This window comes from Petaurus breviceps, unplaced genomic scaffold, assembly GCF_028583685.1.
Source record: "Petaurus breviceps papuanus isolate PSGF00001 unplaced genomic scaffold, PetGlider_PUasm1.0 38, whole genome shotgun sequence".
NCBI lineage: Eukaryota > Metazoa > Chordata > Mammalia > Diprotodontia > Petauridae > Petaurus > Petaurus breviceps.
In genome coordinates, this window is record NW_027186304.1 from 105161272 (window position 1) to 105174204 (window position 12933).

The following is a 12933-nucleotide window of genomic DNA, read 5'->3' on the forward strand; positions in this document are numbered from 1 at the left end:
AAGTCTTTTTTTTTTTTTTGGCAAAGAAATATATACACGGTGGCTGCCCATTGATTGGGGAATGGCATCACACATTATGGAGTATGAATGTAATGGAATGTTATTATGCTGTAAGAAACGTTAAAAGGGGTGAATTCAGAGAAACCCATATGACTTGTATGAACTGATGCTTGGTAAAGTGAGCACATAGAGTTTGTCTTATTCCAGATTTTCCATCCCAGAAAATCTTTTCTTTGTTACTCAGGACACTTACTTCATCATTCATTCATTCATTTGTTTGTTTTTTTAGGGGAATAGGAGGGGAAGGAAAGCAAAAGTATCCTCTGATGGGGTGGCCAGGTAGCATAGCACCAGCCCCAGAGTCGGGATAACCTGGGATTGAATCCGGGCTCAGACACTTAGCACCCACCCAGAAACACCAGGCCGTGTAATCTTGAGCAAGTTACTTAACCCCAATTGCTTAGAGGCAGCCAGGTGACTCAGCAAGTAAGAGTGCTGGCCCCAGCCGGGATGACCTGGAATCAAATCCGGGCTCAGATACTTAGCACCACACCCAGAAATAACTGTCCGTGTAACCTTGAGCAAGTTATTTAACCCCAATTGCTTTAAAAAAAAAGTATCCTCTGATTTTATTTTTGTACTTATTATTAATGTCTTTTATTTTTCTATACCATAGATATTTCCCAATGTCTCTTATTCTTGCTATTAACAAAGAAAAACAGTTAAGCAAAAATGACTAACTGCAACTTATAGAGAAGGTGATATTCTATACCCCAGTCTAGTACTTCTTTAATGAGAAGAGGGAAATCTGTTTTATCATCTGTTCTCCAGGCCTAACTTTGGTTATTGCAATTAATCAGGATTCAACTGCCTTTTGGTTTTGTCTTCATTTACGATATCTTGGCCATCATTTCTATTGTGTCCTTGGGTAGTCTCTCTTCATTCTATCATTTTACATATATTTTTCCATGTTTCTCTGAATTTCTAATATGCTTCATATGTTTTCTAATATGTTTGTTTAATGTTTGCCCAATCTATGGGCTGCTACTTTGTTCTCTATTTTTCTATCAGAAAGAATGCTGCTATGAATATTCTGGTACACATGAGGCTTTTATTTCTATCACCTCCTTAGGTTATCTGTCCATTAGTAGTATTGCTTGGTGAAAAGGATATGATGTCTATTGACTTTTCTCTGTATATAATTCCAAACTATTTTCTAGGAACAATGAGCTAGTCAACAGCTCCACCAGCAATGTATTGGTGCCAGCACACTTTTAATAGCCTCCTTTTTTTTTTTTTTGCATACAATTTTCTTTCTTTGCATGTGTTCACTGCTCAGATATCACAGACTTAGTTTTTCTTAGGTTAATGTTAAAAGAATTTAGGAAGGTACTCTATAGTGAAATAGCAAGATTATTCTTATTGTTAAAGCTTCAGATTGACCTCAACTGTCTTCCTCTATTAGCAGAGGCAATTGAAGCAGAGGCAATTGAAAGTTTATGCTATATGCACAGCAACATTTTTTGTTATAATAACTCCAAACAAGGCGAATACCCATTGATTGAGGAATGGATGAAAAAAATCTTGGTATATGAATGAAATATTATTGTGCAGTAAGAATGATGAAGAAAAGGACTTCAGAGGAATGCAAAAATTCATATGAATTGACACAGAATGAAGTAAGCAGAACTTGGAGAATAGTATACTCAGTGACTACAGAAATGTAAATGAATAGATTGCTTAAAGGAAGTCAAGCCTGAGAATCTGAAAAGCCTTTTTTATTCCTGTAGAATAGAGAGTGAATCATCCTTTCTTCCTCTAGACTGAGAGGTGGGAGACTATCCAGACATAATACTATATATGTTTATCAGTCATAGTCTCTGCACTGAATATTTTTGCTTATCACAAAAGAATGGGCTGGGTGGGGAAGTGAAGGGACAAAAGTCATTTTTGACAAAAGTCAGTAAAAGTCATTTTTCAAAAGGAAGTTGATTATATTATGTTACATTATCAAACAAAACCCAGAAGGTTACAATATCCATTTTTCTAAAAATTTTTTGCTTATTTAGACACAGTATGCAAATAAATTTTTCTTAAGATTGTACTATAATGTTTATTCTGTTTTGTTCCCCCTTCCCCCGACCCTGCCACTAACCAAGACTACCCATAGTGATGTGTGCTCAGCTTCTGATAAACTCAGTAAGAGCCATATTACTGAAAGAGGCCTGTCCTAACAGAATAAAGTAGCCTAGAAAGAAATGGCTGGTTGAATTCCCAATTTCTCACCCTTACCCATTTAGGTATTTATAAAAAGAATCCTTTTCAGATATGTGAAGATGTAGTATAGTATTCTGTATCTTAACGAATCATTCTGAAAGTTAATAGATACCATAATAGCAGTTGGAAATTTGAGTCTGTTTCTAATGCCCTTTTGTTCATTGAGGGTACTGGGATAATGTAATTTTGTCTAATTTCTTTAGTCAGCAAATTATGGAACTTTTGTACTAGGAGAAAAGCCTTTAAAAGTACCTTCTAAAAACAATTATGTAACAACTCAGATTCTTATAATTAGTCTTTTAGTGTCACTGAAACATTTGGATATTCATTTACCTGTAAACAGAAAGTTTGTGGCAGTTCACATAGGCAGGGGTATGATCTTTGTAAGCACTAACTCTGAAACATTGACTTTTGCACTGAGAAGCCCTGAAGCTTTCTAAATTGTATTATGCAACTGGGGTAACCAACAAATCAACAAAATTATTTGGCCATAATGTGACAGGAACATTTTCCCATTTAGAAACCACTTTGCAGAAATAATGGAGCCAGCCTGCTTTAAAGGCCTGAAGCTTTAAGAATTCAAGCCAATGACTACAGAATTTCATTACCTTTCTCCTTACACTCCCAGTTCAGAATTCCCCAGATATCGAAATTTTCAGTTGCCATTGTTTTTCTCTCATCTACCTGAAAATATGTTAATGTGTAATTATTAATTCAGAGAGAGAATTTTCTCTTACCCATGTTATGTTGTTCACCAAGAGCCAGCATTATGAATTTGAATTTTTTTCCCAAAAAACTTTTCCTAACTTAGATTTATGGAGACCCATGGTTATATGTCTGAAATTTCTTCAGAAATATTTTCCTAATTTTAATTTATGGAGACTGACAACATATTGACTGGGCTTGTAGTGATCCTTTGATAACCTATTTTCCATAATAGTCATGTATGAATATTCTTATACAAAACTATTGTCATCTTCTTAGTTAACATGTCTTCCTTGTGTCTTTTTTAAAATCAGTCCCTTCCCCCCCATTAGACATTTCTCAGTATATTCTTCATCTCCCTACTAAACTTTCACTTGTTATAAAGGAAAAGTTAAGTGAATGACCAATGAAGAAGCCAAATCTGACAATATATGTTTCATTGTGCACTCCCACTTATACGTAAAGAGGAGATGTGTTTCATCCTTTGTTTTCCAGGCCCAAAATTGTTCATTGCAATTAGTATGAGTATAACTGCCTTGTAGTGTTGTTTGAGTTCACATTATTTTAATCATTGTTTATATTTTTCTTATGTTCTGCATCTCATTATAGAAGTTTTCTCATATTTCTCTGAAGTTCTCATTTATCATTTTATGGTACAACAATCTTTTGAAAATTCATATGTTATAATTTGTTCAGCAGTTTCCCATTGAATAGACACTCACCTTGTATCTAGTTTTTTTTAGTTTTGCTTACTCAAGAAGTACTGCTATGAATGTTTGTTTCATAGTTGGGACATTTTTTTTCCCCATCATTTAACTCTTTGGGTTATATATGCCCAGGAGTGACATTATTTGGTCAAAGGTTATAAACAGTTTAAGAACTATTTTTACATAGTTCAAAATTGTCTCCAAAAAGTTTGGACTAATCCATAATTCTGCCAAGATTATATTGGAGCATATTTGTATACCTGTTTCTCAAAAGACACTGTTTGCATCTATTATCACTTTTGCCAGTTTGGTGGGTATGCAGTGAAATTTCCAAGTAGTTTTCATTTCTACTTATTTTATTACTAGTGATTTGGAACATTTTTTCACAAGGTTATTTGTTCACATCTTTTCTCCTTTTTTTATGTTAGGAAATGACTCTTAAAAGTCAAATATTTATATTAATTCCTAATATATCTTGGATATATAGGGTATGTTTGACACCAACTTTTTTCCCCAACTTAAAATTTCTGTTTCTTTCCTCATTTTATTGATTGCATTCTTGCAAAAAATTGTTTCAATTTTGTGTAATTGAAATTATCTTTTATCTAATGATCCTCTCTGTTATTTAGCTTTTAAAGAATTCTCTTTCTAACCATAAATTTGAAAATTACTTCTTTCCATCCTAATTTTTTTAAACAACGTGACCTTATATATTTAAAGTGCTTTTCCCTTTAGAACATGAATCTTAAAAAAGTATACCTGTAAAATTGTACTTTTAGTATTTATAGCAAGGAGAGTTATTGACTAAGAATAATTAAAAACCAGTACAATAATGAAATGTAAATTTACATTTTCATCCCTTAATTGTGTTTGGAATTATCTGATGTTTTCTTTATTATTTGTTCTCATAGAAATCATATGATCTAGAGTTGAAAGATTAGCTAGAGATTAACTAGTCTAACCCTTTCTTTTTACAGATGATCAAATTGAAGGTCAGAGTGGAACAGATGGGTTGTCTTACTATAACTTAGTTATAGGCAAAGATGGAATTAGAGCTATTGATTCATAGCCTAATGCACATTCTACACTAATGGTATCAAATTCAAATAGAAATGGATCCCTGCTAACCACACATTGACTTAGAAGACCACAAATTTACATTATCTATGTTGTATTATCTTTGTATTTATTTTGTTAAACATTTCCCAAATACAATTTAATCTGGTTGGCCACATTGTGGAGAATTGCAGTGAGTTTGACACTCTGCACACTGTTAGTTTGCCTCTCTGTTCTTTTTTGTTAATGATAATTATAAAAATAAAGACAGAATTATAAAAATTCACAAAATTCATAGGTAATAGAGCTAGAATATTTAAACTTTTTTCTGCCTTTAGGTAACTCAAGAATTAAATCTACATAGTACATTTTAGATGTAAAAATCCTAACGAGCATAGATTATCTTCAGAATCATACTAATTGTATATCCATTAAGCTCCAGAAGTAGTTATAAGAGACATATAATTATGTTTTAGCATAGTTTTTGAGAATTTAAAAAAAATTACACAACTATTTCCTTCAGGTGCAAGTGGAGACCATGTTTATATCCATTGTTATACAGCTGAAAAAGAAGACTTTGGTGCGCAAGATGCAGCACGGCTTGACACCTGGGTTTTTGACCAGGTTAAGGTGAATATAATTTTATTCACTTTTTACATATATATATAACTTATTAATATAATATATAAATTGATATAATTTATTCACTTTTACATACAGTACAATAGTAGGGAATATTTTCAGACTTGTGAGCTGATATTTGTAGTTCAATGTACTGTTATTACTGTTTGTAATTACTGTTTGTATCTAAGCATGAATGCCATGTTAATTTAGATTCTATTTGTCATGAATGAATCCTAGAATGAATTTGAACTTCACATATTAGAAAAATTACTTTAAAATACTGAATTCTGAAAAAAATGCAAATTATTTCCTTCCATCCAGTCTCCTCTCAAATCAGTCTCCATTGGTGTTGTTCTTTCATTTTTCATTTATGTCCAACTCTCCATGACCCCATTTGGGGTTTTCTTGGCAAAGATACTGCAGTGGTTTGCTATTTCCTTCTCCAGTTCATTTTACAGATGGAGAAACTGAGACAAACAGGATTAAGTGACTTGTTCAGGGTCACACAGTAAGTAAAGTCTAAATTGATATTCTTAAAAAACAAATCTGATCATGTCATGCTCGCATTCAAAAATCTTGGACGATATTCCCTCTTACTTTTAGGATAAAATATAGAATTTTCAGCCTGGCCTTAAAGGCCCTTTACAATCTACCTCCACTTTTCTAATCTTACTTCATATTTTTTTTCATCATCAAGTCTCCATCCTTGTCAAACTAGTCAGTTATTTATCCATTCTCTATACAATAGCAAACATAGTAGGTGCCCTATATCTAAAGTATGTTCCTTCCTCACCTCTGCCTTTTGGAATCCTACTTTACTTCAAAACATGGATAAAGCACTAGATCAAGTACTATTTACTCCATGAGACTTTTCCGGACTCTGCATGTCCCCTCTCCAAACACCCCTCCCATATCCCAGTTATTAGTACACTTCCTTTTAATTAAATTAATAAGTTAATTTTTACATATTTTCTATTTATATATGTGTGTACCTATATGCATACATACACACACATATATACATCTGTCTCTCTCTATATATGTGTATATATATATGTTGTATTCTCCTAGTAGCATGTAAAACTATTTGAGAGCAGTAACTTTTTATTTGTATCCTTAGTGTCACTTTGGATATAGTAGGAAAAATTTATTGAATGTTTATTGAATTCAATTTGTAAATTTCTTCAGAGTTGAGGTACCATTTAAAAACACTAGAAAATGTTGTCTTATAATTGTGCCTCATTGAACAGTGTAATAACAGTGGTAAATAAATTTGATTGGAACTCAGGGAACTTGGGATTCCAGTATTAGTCGTCACCTAGCTGTTCGTTCAGTCCACTTTAATTCCCTTGCTTTCCTTCCCTGTTTGTAAAACAGATAATAATGCTCAGCCTCTCAGCTTTATAGGGATTTTGTGAAGATCAAAGGAGAAAATAAATGTGAAAATTCTCTTTGAAAAAGTTCTTTTACAAGTATGAGTCATTCATGAGTCCTATAAATTAAATTGTAAAAGGTTACAATTTCTTTCTAACATTTTATACACAAAAAAGATTGGAGAAACAAACAAAAAAATGGTCATGGTTAGATGCCTGTGATTTTTATACACTGAAGAGCTGTTTGAGATTACTAAATAGTACTAACATTTGTCACAGTGCCAAGGAAGAATAGAGGGTGAGGAAGCTCTTGTCATGTGTTATAAATGCAGATACTGCAGTGGTTTGCTATGTCGATTTTCCCATTCTATCAGTGTTTCTCATCTCTTTCAAAACAGTTCAATATCCCCACTCCCCAGAAAGAGCAGTGATGAATTGTGGTCACTTCTTCTGTTTATTCTTCTAGATCACCTGTGCTCAGAACTTTGTAATCATTTTTCACACTCCTTTCCCCCTTCCCATTCACTGTTATGTATGATGAGTTGCCAAGTCCTGATGATTGTAGAGCATTTGCTTGAATTTGATTTTTCATTAATGGTAATTGATTTACTCACATTTAGTTTGTATTTTCTTGTCAATCCCATGTATTTGTATCCATCCTCTCCTTGCTATGTCTGCCTATTGTGGTCCTTCTAGTTCAGGCCTTCATTTCCTGTCATCTGAACTGCTATAAGAGCTCATTTGCTTCTAGTTTATCTCCTCTTTCCATTAAATATCATACTTTATTGCCAGATTAATATTCCAGTCTTTACACAGTGCCAGGCACATAGTAAGTACTTAATATAATGCTTCTTGACTTGACTTGTCTCAACTCTTAGATGCGTAAGTCTGATGCCATCACAAAATGACCCAAAAACTTTCAGCAGTTCACTATTGTCTTCCACTTCCCTTACTCTGATTTTCAGAGACCTTCATGATATGACCAATGACCTCAGAATAAGTATCTCAGATAGAAGTCACTGCAGAGGTCACCTAGTACAAGTCACACCTGAACAGCACCTTTTCTACAACAGATCCAATAAATAGTCACACAGACTTTGTTTTGATGCCACTTACCAGTTTTATCCTGTTATATTTTTGCCCTGAATGAACTAGCATGCTACTACTTTCTGAAGGTGTCCTCTGCTTTGTCCTGTGTGCTTTCTGTTACTCCTTCTTCCTTGAATAGTCTCACCCTAGTTGACATAATGAAAATGTGTTTATTCATTCATTTATTCAACAAGTATTTAAGTACTTCATATGTGCTTGGAACTGGAATTACAAAGAGAACAATCAAAGCCTCTACCCTACATTCTGTTGGAAGAAATAAGCTGTTAAACTTCTGAAGTTGGAATGTAACTTCTATAAAGTAGGCAAATTTTCTTGCTAATAAATTCCTTTCTATCTCTGTGTTAGTTTTAGGTTAAAAGATGTTTATCTCCTTAGCACATGTTGAGAGTTTGATCCTTTGTGGACATGTTAGGTTTACTCTGTTCTTTGACTCTGTTCTTTGGCTATACTCTGAATAAATTGTGAGGCTCAAATGAGATAATGGATGTAAGCACTTTGTAAAGTGCTTTATAACCTTAAAGTGCCTAATAAATGTCAGTTATCATCATCATCATCATCATGATTATTAGCTTAGGCGGTGGGGATGTATACAAGACACTTTTGGGCTTAATCTGTATCATTAATACTTTTTAAAGTATAAGACAGTCAACAAAGTAATACCATGCCCTGATTTGTAGTGATTATTCATTTTTGAGGTGTCATTGCTCACAATGGAAATGTAACAGTGGGCTCTCATTGAGCCAAAGTGAGCTGTTTCCATCACACCCCTGACTGTGCTCCAGACCTTACAAATATCACTTTACCTAGAACTGGGTGATTATAGTATACTGAAAACATATCTGTACTAAGAACACAGCTAAATGAATACACCTACTGCCAAGAAGTGAACAGAAAGTATATGACATGATAAGACTGAAATAAAAAAAAAAACTCTTCAATTACTTGGCCCCAGACAATAGGTGATTGCTTTTTAAATGCTTATTCCAGAGCTACCATGATCTACTATTAACGTATTAAAACAGTGGAATGAAAGTAACCCTGTCTTTTATAAGTTATGGAAGAAGCTATCCACTAAGTTATAGGAATCTTAATACTATTGCTGTTGATATTTATTTAGTCTAGTGCATAATGGTTTACAAAGTCCTCTTCATACATTCTTAATGATTCAATTTAACCAACAACCCTATAAGATAGATAACTTGGGTTTTAGAATATCCATTTTAAAGATAAGGAAATTGAGAGCAAGAGAATCAAAATGATCCATAATACTCAAACAACTAAGAAGTAGCAAAGTCAAGATTTCTATTTAGAATCTAAAATTATTCAGAGGACAAGAATCCTATTATAGTACTTTGAGTGAGTTCTATGATATTTTAGATGTAAAGGAGGGTTATGTTATTGGGGTTTTTTTTTTGCTGTGTTTTTGAGTAACTTTAGTTTCTGAATTTTACTCTAAATGCTATGTGTCCTTTCTTGCTACTGACTTCATTAGAACCATTAGATTGTTTTACAAAAAGTCTCAAGTTAAGTCTCCACCTTAATTTTGTGGAAAGAAATTGCTGTTAACATTTTATGAAGTTTGACATGAACCATACAGTTAAGTTATATTGGTTTATTTATATTTATATCAGAGGTAATGGTTTAATGACTTGAGAGCCAACCTCAAAGTTGGGGAAGACCTGGGTTTAAATCCTAACTTGGACACTCTGGCTGTGTGACCTCAGGCACATTACTTAACTTCTCAGTGTTCTAAGCACCTCTTTAGGACTAGAAGTTGTAGAGAATGTACCAGTCTACATTAGTACAAAGGAGTTTCCTTACCTGGAAATTCCTTATACAGTTAAAAGAACAGGTCTAGTCTCTGTCACTATCTTTTTATACCTATATTTAACTAATTTCATTTGAGTTAAATCTTTTTAGTTAAATTTTTTTCTTTTTTTTATTAATTTATTTGTTTACTTTTAGTTTATAAGATTGAATTCCACAATTGCTTGAGTTTCACATTCTGTCCTCCTCCCTCCTCTCCCCCCCCCCCCCCCCCCCCCCACCCATGGCGGCATAGAGTCAAGTATAGGATCTGTAAATACTCTCACATTAGACATTAGTGAGGTTATAAAGACGGAATCAGATGGAATGAAAAATGGTAAAGAGGAAATAAAACCAAACAAGAAAAGGAAAAAGATCAGATAGTTTCCTTCAATCTGGATACAAACTCAGTTCTTTCTAGTTCTTTCTCTGGATGTAGACATCTCTTTCCATCATAAATCTTTTGGTATTGACTTATATCAATACATTGCTGAGAAGAGTCCAGTCTATCAACGTTGGTTATCACACATACGTTGTGTCTGCAATCATGTACAAATTTCTCCTGGTTCTACTCTTCTCACTCAGCATCAGTTCATATAAGACTCTCCAGGTAAATATGAAGTCCATCTGCTCCTCATTTCTTATAGCACAATAGTATTCTATAACATGTATATACCACAACTTGTTCAGCCATTCCCCAACTGATGGGCACCCCCTTAATTTCCAATTCTTTGCTACCACAAAAAGAGCTGCTATAAATATTTTTGTACATATGGGTCTATCTCCCACTTCTGTGATCTCTTTGGGATACAACCCTCAAAGTGGTATTACTGGGTCAAAGGGTATGAAATTGTTTATAGCCCTGTGGGCATAATTCCAGATTGCTCTCCAGAAAGGTTGGATCAGTTCACAACTCTACCATCAATGCATTAGTGTTCTAATTTGCCCACATCCTCTCCAGCATTTGTTATTTTCCTGTTTTGTCATCTTAGCCAATCTGACTAGTAAGATGTGGTACCTCAGAGTTGTTTTGATTTGCATTTCTCTAATCAATAGTAATTTAGAGCATTCTTCATGTGCTTATAGATATCTTTAACTTTTTTCTCTGAAAACTGCCTGTTCATATCCTTTGACATTTATCAATTGGGGAGTGACTTGTATTCTTATAGATTTGACTCAATTATCTGTATACTTTAGAAATGAGTCCTTTATCAGAGACATATGTTGTAAAAATTCTTTCCCAATTTCCCACCTCCCTCTTAATCTTGGTTACATTGGCTTTGTTTGTACAGAAACTTTTCAATTTAATATAATCAAAATTATCCATTTTGCATTTTATAATGCTCTCTAATTCTTGTTTAGTCATAAAGTCTTTCCCTCTCCACAAATCTTACAGGTAAACTATTCTTTGTTTTCTGAGATTGCTTACAGTATCAACCTTTATACCTAGATCATGCATCCATTTAGACTTGATTTTGGTATATGGTGTTAGATAATGGTTTATGCCCGGTTTCTGCCATACTATATTCCAGTTTTCCCAGCAGTTTTTGTCAAATAGTGAGTTCTTATCCCCAAAACTGGGGTCTCTGGGTTTATCAAACAATAGATTACTATAGTCATTGACTGCTGAATCTCTTGTGCCTAATCTATTCCATTGATCCACTACTCTATTCCTCAGCCAGTACCAAGTAGTTTTGATGACTGCTGCTTTATAATACAGATTGAAATCTGATATAGCTAGTCTACCTTCCCTAGCATTTTTTTTCATTAATTCCCTTAATATTCTGGATTTATTCTAACAAATGAATTTTGTTACTATTTTTTCTAGCTCTATGAAGTAGTTTTTTGGTAAATTGATTGGTATGGCACTAAATATATAATTTAATTTAGGTAAAATTGTCATTTTTATTATATTAACTCGACCCAGACATGAGCAATTGATATTTTTCCAGTTAGTTAGACCTGACTTTATTTGTGTGAAAAGAATTTTGTAGTTGTGGTCATATAGGTCCTATGTTTGTTTTGGCAGGTAGATTCACAAATGTTTTATAATGTCTACAGTAACTTTAAATGCGATTTCTCTTACTATTTCTTGCTTTTGAATTTCATTGGAAATATATAGGGATTCCAAGGATTTATGTGGGTTTATTTTATATCCTTCAACTTTGCCAAATTTAGTCAATTTTGCCAAGTCATTTTTTACTTGATTCTCTAGGATTCTCTAAGTATATCATCATATCATCTGCAAAGAGTGATAGCTTGGTCTCTTCTTTGCCTAATTTGATTTCTTTGATTTCTTTTTCTTCTCTAATTGCTACTGCTAACATTCTAGTACCAGATTGAATAAGAGGAGTGATAGTGGACAACCTTGTTTCACCCCTCATCTTATTGGAAATGCTTCTAGCTTATCCCCATTATATATAATATTTGCTGATGCTTTTAAATAGATGCTACCTATTATTTTAAGGAAGGCTCCATTTATTCCTATACTTTCTAGTGTTTTTAATAGGAATAGATGTTGTATTTTGTCAAAAGCCTTTTCTGCATCTATTGAGATAATCATGTGGTTTCTGCTAGTTTTATTGTTGATATGATAAATTATACTGATGGTTTTCCCAATATTAAATCATCCTTGCATTCCTGGAATCTGATCAAATCTACCTGATCAAAGTATATTATTCTTGAGATAAGTTGCTGTAGTCTTTTCGCTAATATTTTATTTAAAATATTTGCATTTATATTCATGAGGGAGATTGGTCTATAATTTTCTTTCTCTGTTTTATCTCTTCCTGATTTAGGTATCAGTACCATATTTGTGTCATAAAAAGAATTTGGTAGGACTCCTTCTTCACTGATTTTCCCAAATAGTTTGTAGAGTATTAGAATCAATTGTTCTTTAAATGTTTGATAGAATTCACTAGTAAATCCACCTGGCCCTGGAGATTTTTTCCTAGGGAGTTGACTGATGGCTTGTTCAATTTCTTTTTCTGAGATGGGGTTATTTAAGTAATTTACTTCCTCTTCAGTTAATCTGGGTAACTTGTATTTTTGTAAATATTCATCCATTTCCCTAATATTGTCAAATTTATGTGCATACAATTGGGAGAAATAATTCCTAATTACTGTTTTGATTTCTTCTTCATTGGAGATAGATTCACCCTTTTCATTTTTGATACTCATAGTTTGGTTTTCTTTTTTTTTATTATATTGACTAATCTCTATTAATTTTATTGTTTTTTTTTATAAAACCAGCTCTCAGTTTCATTTATTAATTC

At 33.2% G+C, this 12933-nt stretch overlaps 1 protein-coding gene across 3 annotated transcripts in view; it reads left to right on the forward strand.

Moving 5' to 3' along the window:
• Positions 1-12933, forward strand: part of PIGN (phosphatidylinositol glycan anchor biosynthesis class N) — a 226101-nt gene that overhangs the window by 46305 nt on the left and 166863 nt on the right. For all 3 annotated transcript variants that reach the window (XM_069100249.1, XM_069100250.1, XM_069100251.1), the window contains exon 6: positions 5269-5375. In XM_069100249.1, coding sequence (XP_068956350.1) covers positions 5269-5375 — 107 coding nt within the window. The remainder of the gene's footprint in view (positions 1-5268; positions 5376-12933) is intronic.